Genomic DNA, 18,032 nt, shown 5'->3' with positions numbered 1-18,032 from the left:
GTTCAATCTGTACATGGATGGGGTAATAAAAGAGGTACAAGGTAGGGTAGTGGATGTTGGAGTGGCCCTGGTGAGAGAGGATAGTGTTTGGAAACTCCCTGTACTGTTGTTTGCAGATGATACTGTTTTGTTGAGTGAAGACAAAGGGGAGCTGCAAGGCTTGGTGGATGAGTTTGGGAGAGTGTGTAAGAAACGGAATCTAAAGGTGAATGTAGGGAAGAGTAAAGTGATGGTCTTTGAGAGAGGTGAAGTCAGTGAATGTACAGCGAGGTTGGATGGTGAGGAATTGGAAAATGTGAGTACATTTAAGTACTTGGGTAGTGTGATGAGTAAGGATGGAGGTTTGGAGGGTGAAGTGCTTGAAAGGGTACAGCAGGGAAGAAAGGTTGCTGGTTCTTTGAAAGCAGTGATAAGAAACAGGGAAGTGAGCATGAAAGTGAAAAAGTTACTACATGACAGTATTGTGATACCAACTCTAACGTATGGAAGTGAAGCTTGGACATTGTTGGAAGGATACAAGTCGAGAGTGAAAGCAGTGGAAATGAGTTACTTAAGAGGAGCCTGTGGAGCCACATGGAGAGACAGGCTGACGAATGAGGATATAAAGGAGCGTTGTGGTGTGGATGTGGATGTGATAGGAAGCGTTATGAAGAACACACTGAGGTGGTTTGGCCATGTGGAGAGGATGGAGGGTGAAAGACTGACGAAAAGAGTGTATGTGAGTGAGGTGGAGGGGGGAAGAGGGAGGGGGAGGCCGAGGATGAGATGGAGGGATGGGGTGGAGAGGTATATGAGAGAGGGAGGTATGAGTTGGGAGCATGGCAGTGAAATGGCGGGGGACAGGGCGACTTGGAGGCAATTTGTTTGTGGCCACCCCAAACGGGATTGAGGCGTCTGGCAATAGATAGATAGAGAGATAGGTATGAAGGAAGATGCCATATATTGTATACTGGATAAAGATTACATGGAATCTCTCAGCAGACAAAGCTACTGGTCCAGATGAAATTCCATCAATAGTACTTAAAAATTGCTCCTTAGTGTTGGCTCCTGTACTGGCAAAATTTTTCCGCTTATGCATCCGTACCTCAAGTTTTCCAGCCTCTTGGAAAGAAGCAAATATCGATCCTGTTCCTAAAAAGGGGGCAACTTCTGATCCATCAAACTATAGACCAACTGCAATAACTTCCATTCTTGGTAAAGTTTTTGAGACACTAATTAACAAACACATAGTCAAGCATCTAGAAATTAATGAATTAATCAATGATCGGCAGTATGGCTTCAGACGAGAATGTTCAGCTGTAGACATTCTTTGCCTTCTTACCCATCAGATTAATAAAACAATAGACTAACCCGGTGAAACACACACAATACTGTAGCACTTGATATATCACAAGCATTTGACAGAGTATGGCACCGGGCCGTATTGTCTAAGATGTCACACTATGGCCTTGCATCACTGGTTCCTCTAATTTTTTCTTACCTTCATAATAGAAAAATACGGGTCATGGTAGATGGAATTTATTCTCAGTTTCATTCCATAGATGCTGGCGTACCTCAGGGATCAGTTTTGGCGCCAACCCTCTTTCTCATTCATATAAATGACCTCCAATCTGTCACTCACAACCCAATACACTCTTATGCTGATGACTCGACCCTTCATAGTTCTTTCACATTTAGTACCTCCTTTACACAATTTGATATCATAAATTCCCAAATAAACACAGCAATTTCTCTGAACCAGGACCTTTCTAAAATTAATCAATGGGGACAAACAAATCTGGTCTCATTTAATGCTCAGAAAACTAAATACAGGTACAGGTAACTCGCATGGAACACGTGGGTTTCGTTCCTACCGTGCCGTGTTAGGTGCGAAATCGCGTATATTTAAACTACTCCGTATTTTGCTCCCTAGACCCCCCAAATGTGTTGTTTTGCTGTTATCTGTCACTGGTAATCACTAGAAAGCACTTTAAGTGGTTAGAAGGTTTATTTAATGTTATAACTCACAAATACAGTACTCCAGAGCAAAACTTCAACACACAAATACTGTACGTAAACACAAAGAAACATTCTGACGCCGATCATAGGTAATCATATAAATCAAGTTAACTGGTACCAGTGCTATAACTTACAAGTACATACCAGAACAGTACATATTTAACTTAGAAATGCAGTACTGTGATATCGAATGATTTCAGTACATAATCTGTTAGGAATGGCTGGAAAAAAAAAAAAGTTATGAATACATTTTCACCTTTTTGATATACGTTTATGGTAGTTTCGAGTTATTTTTTACGTTATCGTTGTGCCCATGCTTGGAAGAGGGAGCGAAAGAGTTGAATTTTCAGTCCTAAATGAGAAAACTGCACGTCCTCCAAGGCTAGACTCTGCCACGGGAGAATAAAGTGGAGGGTCAGTCCCATTAGCAATAAGGAAGTTGTGTCACAACTTCCAGCTCTCACACCACAAGAATGGCTAAAAATAGAATCGTAATGCAGTTTCAGAACTAACATTAAGTCTAATTATTACGAATACAGATACAAAGCAGAAATAAATACGTTTACAGACGGGGAAAACGTACTTCTTTCGTCATAACATGTTCATCCTTCTCTATCATTTTACGTTCATCATTTTACCTTGTTATTTTCGCAATATATATTGCTGTCTCGTAAACAGGGTGGTTGTTTGTGTTTTGCAAGGGAGGAAAAAGATTGTATTTTCTGTCTGGGTCGAGATAATGGGTGTAACTGTGTGGTTAGGCATGGCCACGAGCGAAAAAATCGTACATCCACTCATCATGATAGCAGGTGGTGAACTGACAGATGATACATGAGAGGGTGAAGTCAAGGTCAGTCTCATGTCCCAGATTTTCGCTCACTTCCCGAAAGTTTTCAGTTTTCTAGACGTTGCATTGCATCAAATGATCCAAACCATTACAGCAAACCTGAGCAAATAGGTAAAGATACAAAGACAAAACAAAAAAGGCAATATTCCGACGCCGATCATGGGTAATCATATAAATTAGGTTAACTGGTTACAAGGCTTTATTTAATGCTTTAACTGCTTACAAGTACATACCAGAACAGTAAATATTTAACTTACAAATACAGTACTGTAGAAAAGCAGTACAGTAAGAGTTTAACGAACAAACAAAAAAGGCAATATTCCGACGCCGTTCATGGGTAATCATATAATTCGGGTTAACTGGTTACAGGGCTTTATTTAATTATTTAACTTTATTTTGGTGCTTACAAGTACAGTACATACGAGAACAGTAAATATTTAACTTACAAATACTGTACAGTACTGTGGAAAAAACGAACAAATAAAAAAGGCAATATTCTGACGCCTATCAGGTAAACTGGTTATAAGACTTTATTTCTTGCTTTAACGTTATTTAATAGTACTTTAAGTTGCACATAAACTTACCAGAACAATACAGTACTGTAAATATTTAACTTACAAATACTTTGCTACTGTACTCGGTAATGTCTCACTCACTGAATAATTTCCAGCCTAGGTCGTCACGTAATCAAAACAAACCGCTCGCTGCAGTGACGTTCGAGGATTTGATCTTTCAAAGGCCTCTCCTGCGTTAATTTGTAGTTTTCAAAATGGTTCTTTAATCTTACATTGTCTTATATGTATCCCAGCCCTTACCGTGTATAATTGCGAGCGCGTTCCGTGAGATCGTGTTCCGTGCGAGTTACCTGTACATTAATTTCTCCAACAGAAAGAATCCCTCAGACTCTCACATAATTTTAAATGATGTCAATATTCCCACATCCACTACAGTTGATATCCTAGGTGTTACTCTAAACCCCAACCTAAGCTGGACAGCTTATGTTAAATCCCTTGCTAAAAATGCTTCCAAAAAACTGGGACTTACGAACTGAGTTCGTGAGTTCTTCACTGACAAGCAGATGGCCACAATATACTAAAGTCATGAGCGTTCTCAAGTTGAATACTGTTCACCACTGTGGAGCGGATGTGGAGCAGTTGCATTGAGGCAGTTGGACAAAATTCAAAATAAAGCCTTCAGATTACTCAATAATCCTGCCACTGAGGAGGACCTTCCTCCTTTATCAGTACATAGAGATGTTGCTTCTTTAGCATTATTTTAGCGATATTTTTACCGTAAGTGCTCTGACGAACTAGCTTCAATTGTGCCTCCCCTTCACATTTTCTCCCGAAATACGTGGGCAACTGGGAACGCCCAGGAATTCACACTCTCTCCCCCGCAATGAAGAACCTCTGCTTATCAAAATTCATTTATCCCCAGAACTACAACTCTCTGGAATTCACTTCCTGGGAGTTGTTTCCAACAAACATTTAATCCACTTCAATTCAAATCCAGTTGTTATAAATATTTTATGAATGGAGGATGCCTTGAGGCACATGGACTTTTTTTTTTTTTCCTTTGTTTTTCCTTTCTCCATTCATTATTTAAAAAAAAAAAAAAAAAAAAAAAAAAAAACATACAGGATACAGATAGGGTATAAATTAACACATATATGGGATAAAGATAAGACGCAAAGTACCATATATAATGGATAAGGATAAGGTGTGAAGTGTTATATAATGTATAATGGATGAGGATAAAACGGAAGGAGGTGTTACAAATACAGTACTGTACAGTGCTTGTCAGAAGCATCGAGTGCCCTGCATCCCTCCTACAAAACAAACCTTTCAACATTGAAAAAAACATATAAATAATGCATTTTATTTACCTTTAGTGTTTCATAGGGTATCCTTTACGCTTCTTCACGGACCTGAGACGTCTTGGAAGTGAAAGGGCGAGGTTCCTGCGGTGCTGGAGGGGTATTTTGTCCCAGGAGTCATGAATAGCGGCTTCCAGCTTAGGCAGAGAGCTCACATCCTTCCCTTGGAGAGTCTTCTTTACGAGGTACCAGAGGTTTTCTATCATGTTGATGTACGGGCTATTGCCTGGCCAGTCTTTCATGAATGATACCTCGCAGTCACGAAGCCAATTGGTGACCGATTTGGCCTTATGAGCAGGTGCACCGTCCTGCTGAAACACTCGTGCACCTGTGAACTCGAAGGACTCTGGTAAATGATTACACAGAAGCTCCAGATAAACGTCCTGATTCACTCTGCAGTTCTTGGGAAGCACAACAAGCTTCCCCAAACCTTTACCAAAAAAACAACCCCATACCATGAGTGAATCAGGATGTTTAACTGTGCTTTCCACGTAATGTGGGTCAAGCAGGTCACTACCTTTGCACCGGTACACACGTGCTCCTCGGTTACAGGTAACACTAAACGCTGCCTCATCAGACCACAATACTGACAACCATTGCTTCTCACCCCAGTTAAGGTACAGTAGGCTTGCACAGTGCGCGAGAGATTGGGCGGTCCAAGATCTCGTACACTGGAAATTCGCGTACTGGGAATACATAATCTTATGGGAATAAGTACATATGGGCGGTACCCCCTCATACCTGGACATTTTTTGGCCCTTAGAGACATAATAAAGGTTCATATTTTTCAGACATTGTACTACAGATATAGCTACAATAACAAAAATATGAGTAGTCACCTTAACAACAGTAGACAGCAGGCCTGATGGATTTAAACAACAAGTGTTCTGAGGCGCGGCAACACTTTTACAGTGCCCCCGCCACCACCCCGGCCACACCACGCTTGTTTAACGGTTGCCAATGTTGTATTACTCCAGGCTTTGATGAAGAAATTTACGGCCTGTTGAATGTTACATTTCTTCCAGAATGCAGCAACAGTCTTTATGGCGGGGGTTGCAGGTATGCCAGGTGAAGCAGGTGAGTCAGGTGGGGCTGTGAAGATGGAGAGGGAGGCGGCTGGTGAGTCAGGTGGGGCTGTGAAGATGGAGAGGGAGGCGGCTGGTGAGTCAGGTGGGGCAGTGGAGGACGGCGGTGGGCGAGTCAGGGGAGGTGGTGAGGGGAGGATCCTCCCTCTCTTCCTTGCTACTGCTCATATTTTCAGCAATTTCCTTCATCTCTTCTTGCTTGTTTGTTTCATTCCTCATCTTGTTATAGACGTACTGGGAGTATAACAACTTGGTAGTCACGAAATAAACATCATTATTATAGAAACTGGGTATCTATTCTAACTTACTGTTATTGCCGAAAATGTTATTATTGAAGCTGTTATTGGCGATATCTTATTGTAGACTCCTCTTGAGCACCTTCCCCATGAGCCTCTAGGTCACTATTGGCGTGTTGTGTGTGTGTGTGTGGGGGGGGTCGTGTACTGACGGAAAATGGCATTTTTAAGCCACTTCTTGCCTCTACCTCGTGTTTTGTGGGGTAAACTCGCGCATTTGAGGTTTTTCGTTATGATTTTTGGTCACTCGCGCACAATGCTATTCGTGCACTGTGATGTGCATTGGGTGAGCCTACTGTATTTGTTAGCAAAGGCAAGCCTACGAAGTCGCTGGTATCGTGTGAGAAGAGGCTTTCTCACAGGCCTGTGACCTGTGTAACCAAGTTCATGGACCCTTCGGGACACTGTGCGCACAGAAACCTCACCAAACACTTCCGGGTTGCTCTCCTTTATTTTCCTTGCACTCACACGAGGATTAGACTCCACTGCACATTTTAAAACATTAACAGACCTCGGGGAAGTTTTCCTGGGCCTACCAGACCGCGGTTTCTTTGTGGGAACGTCACCACTGTTTTCCACTCGAAAACAGGCACACCACCTACGCACTGTCAATCGAGCCACGCCAACCAATTCACTAATTTCCTTCGTTTGGTGGCCTGCCTCCTTTACAGCAATGATATGGGATATGATTTCACTCGACAGTTCACGGGTAGGTGCCATAACAAAGTGGCGAAAGCCAAAACACTGAAGGACACTCGGTAAAAAATGGCGCAAAAAGATAGGGAGACGCGGCGGAGTTCCTCTCTCTCAGGCAGCTCATAGGAAACTGAGACGGGAACCAACCAGCGCATAGGAAGGCCTCAGGCTATCGTGACGTCATGCTAGCACCGCAAACATCTGGCTCAATTTTTACTACCAAAAACGGGTGATTCTTTTTTGGCCATAAGTATTGCGTGCCCTGCTATAGGCGCTCGATACTACTGACGAGCACTGTATGTGCAAGGATAAGGCATAAGGTGTATGGTGTCATATACTGGATATGCATACGGTGTAAGGTGTCATATAAATGCACAGGATTAGGATGAGGTGCCAGTGACTGCGAAAAAGAAGGTGCCACATAAAATACAATAATCCCTTGCTTTGCTGGACCCCACTAGACCAGATATCGGATTTATCAAACACTGTGGACCTCTGGACAAATGTTGTACACATTGGAAACCATCCAGTAAATGAGGAAAACCAGGCGGACCTACCGGACTCTTTTTAGCATTTAACGTATATTATCCATTACATGGGGCATGTGATGCAGGCCTACTAGACTGCTTCCCTTGTGCAGGGTAACTCAACACAGTTACCAATGCTGGTGGTGGTTTTCCCCACCCACTTAGGATAGTCATGAAGGGTGTGAAATTATGGACCAAGTTAGTGTAAAATAGGCATTGTTTTCATTTTTAGTACTACAATATGCTATTTTACCCATTCATTTTCCATTGTGTATATGAAATCCCACTTCAGAGGGGACCACTAGACTTGCCAAATTATTTCCTTTATTGGATCGGGCATCCCCCCAACTGATCCAACAAGGAGAGGGTCTACTGTATATTAAGAGAGATATACTGTACTGTCATTAAAGGTACCATACATACTGGTAGTGTAAGAATATGGCATAAGGTGTTCTAGGGGGTAAAAAAATCCAAACAGCTGTACAATGGATTTCTGAATGAGCACCATAGTAAGGCTTTAGCCATATTAGCATGGCTGATATATCTGCTGTTTGATTCATGTCTGAATAATTCTGTAACAGTATATGTAACTTGTCCTTGTCTAGTTACAGATTCAAACCACGATTTTCATGTTTCCCTTCTGTGTCACACTGTAAGATAACTAAAGTGTTTGTTACATTTCTTGAAAACTGTATCATAAACAGGGGTTTTTAAAAAAGTGGGAGGATCTGAAATGTCTATCACAGTATTTCTGTTTTCTAACTTACACCTCTTTTCTTTTTCAGGTTTTGGTGATGGGATTATGCCATCCAACATAAGTGAAGTAGAAGTTTCCAGCATACAGTAAATGGTTTTCACAAGACAGCAGAAAGTAAAAATCATTCAATTCTTGGGAGCCATGGCCATGGGACTTCTTTGGGCTTCTGATGGCTGATTCACACACAGCATAAATGTTAACTTGCGCCTCTGTGACTGCTGGCGGATACCCACTGTTGCCCTTGTGTGTGTTATGGACAATATCCTTGCTCTCAAAGTGATTGACAATCCTCAGCAAAATGCTGTATGATCCTGTCCATGGGTGCAACTCGTGTATGGACCTTGAACTCAAGGTAGAACAGGTATCAGACCATGAGATATGATTTGGTCTTACAACAAAATTGAATGAGTCTGACTTATTGCTCTATTGTGAAAAAACATTCCAGCTGGAAGCTTCTACTTCACTTGTGTTGGATAACATAATCTCACCACCAATATCTGAAATGGAAAAGAGTGAGAGTTCAAAAAGAAAGATTTAATGGAAATTTGATACTTCATTATTATTTAAAAAAAAATAAATAAAAAAAAAAATAAATAAAATAAACAGAAGGTCAGGCTAATACAAAAAACAACATACAGTGCACTCGCATAACTCACGCACAACAGACTCGCAAATTATCTGACTCACGATGTCCTTACCCAAGTCACCATTATCACCAAAACTCATGGAAAATGCTCCAACTTGCTGTTTTCCACTAGAAAATGACTTATTTCCGAGGAGATGTTTCACTCACAGTATTGTAGCCACAACTCGCGACTGGAAGCCAATCATATTTAAGCACACAGGCCTTGTGATTGTGCAGCCAATCAAAACAATGCTTACGCCACCTATGCCTTGTGGCCAGTACTGCAACTAGGCCTACCAAGCAGGATTTTTTGTCTACACGTGTACACCTACCAGTGACGTATGCATTATCATCAGTAGGATTAAGTTTCTCTAACTATCAACACCAGACTACATGCACAGTACACACTACACTTCCTTTTCCAAAATTAAGAAAAGTACTGTAATCATGGCTTCAACATACATAGCCTCGGAGTCCCCAGGGGGGTGATGATAAATGCCCCTACCTTCTGCCCCTCTCCTGGTGATGACTCGAGCTGCCTGGAACCACCTTGTGACTCACTTCTTCTTCATTTCTGCAACATTCGTGGCCTTTCCTCCAACTTTTGCTCTGTTGAGCACCACCTCTCCTCCTCTAAACTTCACCTTCTTTTCCTAACTGAGACTCGGCTGTCTGAGGCAACTGACAACAAACCCTTTTCTGTATCCAAACTACATGCATGGTACACACTACACTTCCTTTTTCAAAAAAAAAAAAAAAAAAAATCATGGCAGCGCAACAAGTGGCCTCGGAGTCCGGGGGAGGGGGGGGGGTCCATAAATGCCCCCACCTTCCATCCCTCTCCCGGTGATGATTCGAGCTCCCTGGAACCACTGTCTGACTCTCTTCTTCTTCATTTCTGCAACATTCACGGCCTTTCCTCTAACTTTTGCTCTGTTGAGCACCACCTCTCCTACCCTAAACCTCACCTTCTTTGTCTAACTGAGACTCAGCTGTCAGAGGCAACTGACAGCAGACTCTTTTCTGTATCCTCCTACTTTCTTTATACTCATTTCAAAGCCAAAGGTGGCTGTTGTGTATATATATATATATATATGCAACAACTTATCTTGCTCTCATGTTCCTGAACTCGATTCCTCTGAATTCTCTACACTCTGGCTTCAGCTTTCCTGTTGATCTCTGACTAAATATATCTGCGCTGTTACTTATCCTCTAATTCTACTGACTATCAAAAATTCTTTGACTATCTTACTTCTATGATGGAAATCATTCTATCCATTTCTCCTTTCTCTGAATCTCCATTCTAGAAGATTTCAATATTCACCACCACCTTTGGCTCTCCTCTCCTTTCACTGATCCACCTGGTGAACAAGCCTACACCTTTTCTATCCTTTATGACCTAGAGCAGCTTGTACAGCACCCTACCCATATCCCTGACCGCCTTGAAGTGAGCTCCAACACACATAACCTCTTCCTTACAACTAATCCTTCTGCTTACACTGTTAATCTTTTCTCTCCGTTGGGCTCCTCCGATCACAACCTTATCACCTGAAATTGTCCTATCACTCTGGTATGACTTGTGGACCCTAGTCTGTGGCACTTTGGAGCTGTGGATTGGGAGGCCCTCAGGCAGAACTTCTTTGATTTTCCCTGGAATGATTATTGCTTCCATGGCTGGGAGTCATCCGAGTGTGCCTTGCGCATTACGGAGGTTATTCTCTCGGGCATGGAAGCATACATTCCTTTCTCATTTCCTTTGATTAATGCAAGAAAGCCTTGGTTTAATCACGCTTGTTCTAATGCTGTCCGCAACAAGGAGAGGACCTATAAAAGGTATCGGAGCCAACCCGCCCCAGAATCATATCTTTTATACGTTTCTACCCGGAATCGTGCTAAGTCTGTTCTTCGCTCTGCTAAAAATAATTTCATCCGTACTGAATGCTCTCAACTCTCCAACTCAAATTCTTCCCACTCCTGACACCTTGCCAAAAACCTTTCTAACAAGTTTACTTCATCATCCTTCTCTTCTCTTTTTCTAATCTGATGGCTCTGTAGCTATTTCTTCTACTGATAAAGCAGATCTCTTCACTCAGACTTTCTCCTCCAATTCCACCTTAGACGATTCCAGTGCTGTTCCTCCATCACTTCCCCCCTCTGACTTCCTCATGGTTGACATTAAAACTTCTTCAGCTGATGTATTTTCTGCCATCACAGGCCTCAATACTAATAAGGCATATGGGCCTGATGGAGTCCCTCCTGTTGTTCTCAAGAACTGTGCTTCTGTGCCTACATCTTGCATAGGCAAACTATTTCGACTTTGTCTATCAACTTGTACCTTTCCTTCTTGCTGGAACTTTGCTCTCAATCAGCCAGTCCCAAAGAAGGGTGACCATTCCCAACCCTCTAACTATCATCCAATTGCTTTAACATCCTGTATCTCAAAACTTTTTGAGTCAATTCTTAATAGAAAAATTTTAAAGCATCTTTCCTATCACAACCTTCTTTTTGATCGTCAGTATGGGTTCCATCAGGGACGTTATCTTCTCCCCTACCTTTCAGACTCCTGGTCATCCTCCTTTTGGGACACTGGCGAAAGCTTTGCCACTGAACCTGACATCTCAAAGGCTTTCGACTGAGTCTGGCATAAATCTTTAATTTCCAAGCTGCCCTCTTACAGTTTCTATCCTTCTATCTGTGTCTTCATCTATAGCTTCCTTTCTAGTCGTTCTATAGCCGCTGTTGTAGACGGCCATCATTCTTCTCCTAGATCTATCAACAGTGGTGTTCTTCAGGGCACTGTCCTATCACCAACTCTTTTCCTCTTATTCATCAATGATCTTCTAAGCTGTATATCTAACCCTATCCACATATGCTGATGACTCCACCCTTCACCTTTCCATTCGGTTCCCGCAACACCCATCTCAGCAGTTACTCCAACACACAAGGGATGAGGCTATGGCACACCTAATGTTTGACTTGGCTTGTATCTCTGACAGGGGGAAAAATAGTCTTGTTGTTTTTAATGCATCAAAGACCCAGTTCTTACACCTATCAACTCGACAAAATCTTCCACAGGTGGACCCACTAATGTTTAATAATATTCAGCTTAATCCTGCATCATCCTTGAACATGCTTGGGGTTTCATTTACTCCGGACTTATCTTGGAAAGATCATATTACATCTCTTGTAAAATCTGCTTCCAAAAGATTAGGTGTGCTAAGCAGACTCCATTCCTTCTTTACCCCTGCACAATTGTTGACTCAATACATGGGTTTTACCTGCCCCTGTGTGGAGTACAACTCTCATGTGTGGGGAGGCTCCCCACATACAGCTCTTCTCAATAGGGTGGAGTCAAAGGCATTTCATCTCATTAACTCTCTTCCTCTTACTGACTCCCTCCAACCTCTGTCTCCTCGCCGCACTGTTGCATCTTTATCTCTTTTCTATCCCTACTTCGATTGTCACTGCTCCTCTGAACTGTCTGCATGCATTCCTCCACCTCTTCGACAGGCGCGTAGCACACGTCTAGCAGCAAACTCTCGATCCTTTTCTGTCCAACTCTCTAATGCAAGAGTTAACCATTAATCCCAGTCCTTCATTTATGCAATAGGTCAACTCTGGAACTGTCTCCCTCTGTCTGTATTTCCTACTTCCTATGATCTCCAGTCTTTCAAACGCAGTGTGTCCAAGCATCTCGAAATGAATGGATCTTGAATTTGGCTCTCTCTTGTATTTTGTTTTTCTTTTGGAAGGAACAGTTATTGCGAGCTCATGGCCTTTAGTTCCTTCTTCTTCACATTAAAAAAAAAAATGCTTTTCAATATTGTTTATTATCAAACTAGGATATGTAATTCTTTTAATATTGTTTATTATCATTATAAGACATGCAATACATACTTCTGAGACAGGAAATTAGTGTTAAGTGGTGTTAAGAGGGGTTCCAGCAATGTTATACTAGGCTACCAGACACCATGGCAGACTCAAATATATTGTTCCCCGTAAGGTGTGTTTTTTTTAACTCATGTTTTTCCAACTCACGGCGTGAGTTCAGAAGGAAATTACCGTGAGTTAGGCGAGTGGAGTGTATATACTGGAGGAAAATTAGACTGGAATGAAGAACTGCTCTTGCTCAGTCCATATGAACTTGTGACTGGTCTGAGGACTGAGCTATACTGTACATAAAAAAAAAAAAAAGCACTACTCACTCTTCTTCTCTCATCCAAGCGGGCAAACATGGTGTTGACTTCTGTGATGCAGTTATCCTGTGGGAAAAGTGGGCTGGGAGTCATTAAAATATTATAACAATCTAAACTCAAAGTATGTAACCAAGTACCATAATTGCATACAGTAAAACCTCACTACAACGGACTAATTGGAGTCCAAGCCATTCCGAAAAAAGTGAAACTCCGATAAAAGCGACATCTGGACTTCCCCCTGCTAACCCAGACTTTATCCAATATATCAGACACTAGTCCAGATTGCACCAATGGTTTTTCACCGTGGCGTCACCACCTGTTTTCACTATCATTGTAGAACTGTACTGTATTATACATTCACTACAATAATCAAATGGTATAATATATATACAGTGGATACCCGAGTTTTGCATATGCTTTATTCTGGCCATACAACACCGAACTCGATTATCGCAGAACTCGTGATACTTGTTTACCTCTAAATAGCCATGTTCCTTTTGACCCTCAGCAGTATTCACTCATATTTACCTCTTAGTCCAAGTTATTCTCTCATATAATACCATAAGCAGGAGTGGTAGGTGGTGGCGACCATCATTCACTCGCTTGATGTAGTGCTGCCTACTTCTTCCTTAGCCTTTATCATTCTTTTTCTGTGCCTGCCCTCCTCTCTTTCTATTTCTCTCATCTTTCCTGTCACTTCTTATTGCTTTTCTTTCCTTTACAGGTGGCTTTACATTCAGTGACAAGCCAAATGGTTTTCTGTAGGCCAAGAAACCATTTACAACGCTGGGTGGTAACCATATAACAAAACCATATGTGCTCCCTACGTGTCAACAATGGGTTGGTAGAGGGTTAGTGCCCCTACCCGCAAAACAAATAGCTCAAAGTCAATGGCCACCCCTTATGTGATTATGGCATCTGACAATAGATAGATAGACAGTATGTTGCAAAACGCGAAATATTTTTGTAAGGTTTAGACTCGATAAAGGCCATACGGTATGTAACACGAACAAGATATTTTCAAATGGAACATGAAAAGTGTCATGGCCACCATCCTGCTTCACCCCACCAGCTCCTTCTAACTCGTGGCAATATCCCATCTGCCTCTTAACTTTTCTCAAATGCCACTATAAATAATTTATTGCATAACACTATAAAATTTAAGCAAGGCCTGGACACATCAAAACTCATAAGTAATAAAAAAAATTATTTTCTTGCGTAACCATTCCGACTCACTTGGCTCACCCAACTCTTCCCCCACCTTGCCAAGTGTTTATCATCATTCAGTGCCTAGTGAAGGATCCTTCAAAGCAAATCCTTCGAAATCATTACCCATTACCTTCAGGGTCATCATCATGGAACAGTGAATTGTCCTCCTGATTGTCTTCACTGGCAGGAGCTGAATCATGGAAGGGAACTGGAGGTGTAGCTTGTACCTTGCATGCGGAGTACCATGTGACTAGTGCTTGGTGTCTTGAACTTATATCAATACAGTAATCACTCTAATATCCGGACGTCCAATATCCGAACATCCCCACTACCCAGACATAATCGTCCCGGGATCCAATATTCCCAAAATGGTCCGAAAACCCCAAAAAATAAAAAAAATAAACGAATTTTTCCCGCCCGTAATTTGAACTTGCAGCGTGTGGTGCGGGAGAGCATTGTTGTGCCGCGTCATTCCTCCAACGTCTGATAGAGCGCCGCTGCATCCTCCCCACTTTCCACCTGTCTCTCGCCGCGAGTGCATGCTCGTCGTTATGGCTGCCCACGTGATCGCTTTTGTGGTGGTGCCTTACCTGCTGCAGGGACTCCTGCTGCTCTCGGGCCTCCTCTTAGTGTGTGTGATGATGGCCCCGCCACCTGAGAAAAGGAAGAGAGTGGTGCTGACTCTGGAGAAGAAGCGGGAGATATTGGAGAAAGTAGATGTGGGGTGGTCTTCTTCTCGCATTCTCCGCGAGTTTAACCTGGCCCGGTCTACTTTGTTCGATATTAAGAGATCCCGAGACAAACTCATGCAGTACACAGCTGACTTCTTGTCGAGAAGCAAACGCAACGTGGAGAGGAAGGTTATGTTTATGCCCAAGTTTGCAGAAATTGACCGATCCACGTTGATTTGGTATCGACAACAACGTGCTGCTGGTGTGATGGTACGTGGAACGGAGCTGAAGGCTGCTGCTGAGAAGTTCGCCAGGCTTCACGATGCCCTAGACTTCAAGGCATCCGAGGGTTGGCTCTTTGAGTTCAAGTTATGGCATGGCCTTACCAACCGTAAAGCACATGGCGAAGCATTGGACGCTAATGAGGATGGAGTTGACGAGTTTCGGCACAAGGTGAAGGGCTTGATGAACAGGGAGGGCCTCACTCTCGGTCAAGTCTACAACGCAGACGAAACTGGCCTATTCTATCACTCGCTGCCAACGAACACTCTACCCGAGGAGACGGAGAAGCGTGTACCTGGCCGCAAGCTCTCCAAGGAACGGATATATGCTTTGTGTTGTGCCAATGCTAACGGCATGCACCGGCTTAAGCCCGTTGTTGTTGGCCGCGCAAAACAGCCTCGGTGCCTTCGTGGGGTGATGGATGTCCTTCCTGTCGTCTGGTACCATTCTTTGAAGGCGTGGTTCACAGCTGTGATCTTCAAAGATTGGTTCCACCACCACTTCGTCAAGGTCATCCATTACCAGACGAAGACACTGGGAATCCCGCGCGACCAGGTAAAGGCCCTCCTTCTCCTCGACAAAGCACCTGCCCACCCGTGCAACAAGGACTTGGTTGCTGAAAATTGCCGTATTAGGTGCATGTTTCTGCCACCTAATACGACTGCTCTCATCCAACCAATGGACCAAGGAGTGATCGTGGCAACAAAGCGCCTATACCGTCGGAAGTTCCTGGACAAGGTGATGGTTGTTCTCAAGGACGAGGACGGGCGCAGGGAGGGACGGGACACATGAGGCAAGCGGACTTTGGAAAACCTTCACCGCTACAACATCAAGTCTGCGCTGTACAATTGGGCTAGTGCATGGAAGGAAGTCCCTGTGAAGACTCTAGAAAATGGTTGATCTCGTCTGCTTCTCGGAACGGATGTGGAGTACGATTTTCTATGATTTGATGTGGATGATTTCCATGCACGGCTATGTAAGCACGACGACGATGTTGATGTGGATGATGTTCATGAGTGGTTGGATGACGACGAGGGCGATCCTGGGTATCAGACGTTGTCTGATATCGAGATCACGTCTTCAGTTGCAGGTGTCAGTACCGAACTTGAAGATTCTGACGAGGAAGGCGACGATGATGCGGACTCCTCTCAGCAGGACACTACTCCAGCCATCCCCAAGCTGAGCACACTCCGGGAACATCTAGAGTTTGTCCTAGACTACCTGGAACACCCGGACTGCGACAGGGAGATGGGGCCCTTGGGACTCGTGGAGGAAGTGCGCGCTTTCAGGCAGCGCATCATCAATCGTCAGAATCGTCGGTCATTGCGTCAATCAACCATTGACAGTTTTTTCAGGCCCGTGACCCCTGCTGTGCCCAGCCCTGGCTCCAATCCATTGCCTCCCCAAGACAGGCCCTCATGCTCCGAGCCACAGCCCAGCACATCAGCCACAGTGGAGTCACCGCTCGACGTGAGTTTGCGGCTGTCTTCAGAGTCGTCTGCAGTGAGTACGCCATCACCACGACCCAGCGATGCACCCCTAGGTCAGCTGCCAGTGATACTCTCGGACTCTGACAGTGAATAAACAGCAAGAACTTCTCCACTAGACCACACAGGAATTTAAAGTGTTGTACAGTGAAAAAAACAGTGTGTTGTGTTAAGGATTTACAGTTGTGAGAGAAAAGACTCAATTGAAAAAAAAAAATAACGTAAATAGGCTTGTTTGTTTTGGCTTTGGAAAATTATAAGAATGGGAAAAGTTAAAGTGCAATACTTAGTAAGTTACAATGGAGCATTAGTTAGACAAGAGTGCACACTGTGAAGAGAACGGACTTCTGTGTGCGATTGACTAAGTTCAGTGCAAGACTTCAGGAACAGTGTACTGCAAGTGCTTCAGGAAATCCTTCTTACTGTCAGAGTCCGAGAGGAGGCGGTTATTCATCGAGGTGGCCATGGACTTATTGTAAGTAGGCAGAATGTTTCATACTGTAATTTTTTCCATACTATACTTACCTTATTTCATTCTTTAATGTCCTTTATTGGTGTGAATAGCGTGTTAGGAGCTATGCATGTGCAGTAGGAAGGTGTTTTTCTGAGTTAGGCTAGGTTAGGGTCCATAAGTACCAGTCCAGGAGCCAGTCACCAGAATGTTTATTAATGTATGAGCATACTTCTAAACCCTCATTTTATGTTTCTTTTGCATTTATTTCAGTCATTTATGTGCCTTATTGGTGTGATTTGGGTCTTAAATAGGTGCTATGCATGTCCAGAAGGAGTTGTATAGGTGTTTCTCTGAGTTAGGGTCCATAAGTACAAGTCCATAAGCTGGGGCCCAATATCCAGACAGAACCAATATCCGGACCTACCTATGGCTCTATTACGTCGGATATTGGAGTGGTTACTGTATTATATTAATGTAGACCACTTTTCTAATTTTCTGGTACTTAGAAAATACTTCCTTTGTCACTCTACTTTCCACTTCTTTTGCACACTTTCCTCTCTCTAGGAAAGTAGCTGGTGCTATGAAGGCCTTGATAAGGAACAGAGGCTTAGGTGTTGCAGCTACACGAGGCTTACATGAAGCAGTGTTAGTGCCACCTATAACATATGGATGTGACACTATGGTGTGGCATGAAAGTGAAAAGTCAAGAGAGAAAGCAGTGGAGAAGGGACTGCTGAGAATGTATGTGGAGTACAGAGAGTGGACAGGATACAAAATAATGTGAATCGTGAATGAAGTGGAGTGAGGATGTCTGTGGACACCGGAATCAAAGAAAGTGTACTGAGATGGTATGGTCATGTGGTGAGAATGGATAACTATCTATCTATCTATCTATTGCCAGACACCATAATCCCGCAAAGGGTGGCCATTTGACAAATGAGTTAGTTGTTTTACAGGGAGGGGCACCAACCCTCCACCAACCCACTTGTTGACACGGATAACAATAGTGGCAAAAAAGGTATATCT

At 43.1% G+C, this 18,032-nt stretch overlaps 1 protein-coding gene across 1 annotated transcript in view; it reads right to left on the bottom strand.

Moving 5' to 3' along the window:
• The window catches only part of STUB1 (STIP1 homology and U-box containing protein 1), a 70,125-nt gene that overhangs the window by 20,956 nt on the left and 31,137 nt on the right, over positions 1–18,032 (bottom strand). The window contains exon 5 of the mRNA XM_080268025.1: positions 12,913–12,969. Coding sequence (XP_080124151.1) covers positions 12,913–12,969 — 57 coding nt within the window. The remainder of the gene's footprint in view (positions 1–12,912; positions 12,970–18,032) is intronic.

Source organism: Coenobita brevimanus, chromosome 26, assembly GCF_032717465.1.
Source record: "Coenobita brevimanus isolate Jiangsu-jjx chromosome 26, ASM3271746v2, whole genome shotgun sequence".
NCBI classification, from domain to species: domain Eukaryota; kingdom Metazoa; phylum Arthropoda; class Malacostraca; order Decapoda; family Coenobitidae; genus Coenobita; species Coenobita brevimanus.
The sequence above is the reverse complement of the archived record's forward strand: the minus strand, read 5'-3'. Positions and strand labels throughout refer to the sequence as shown.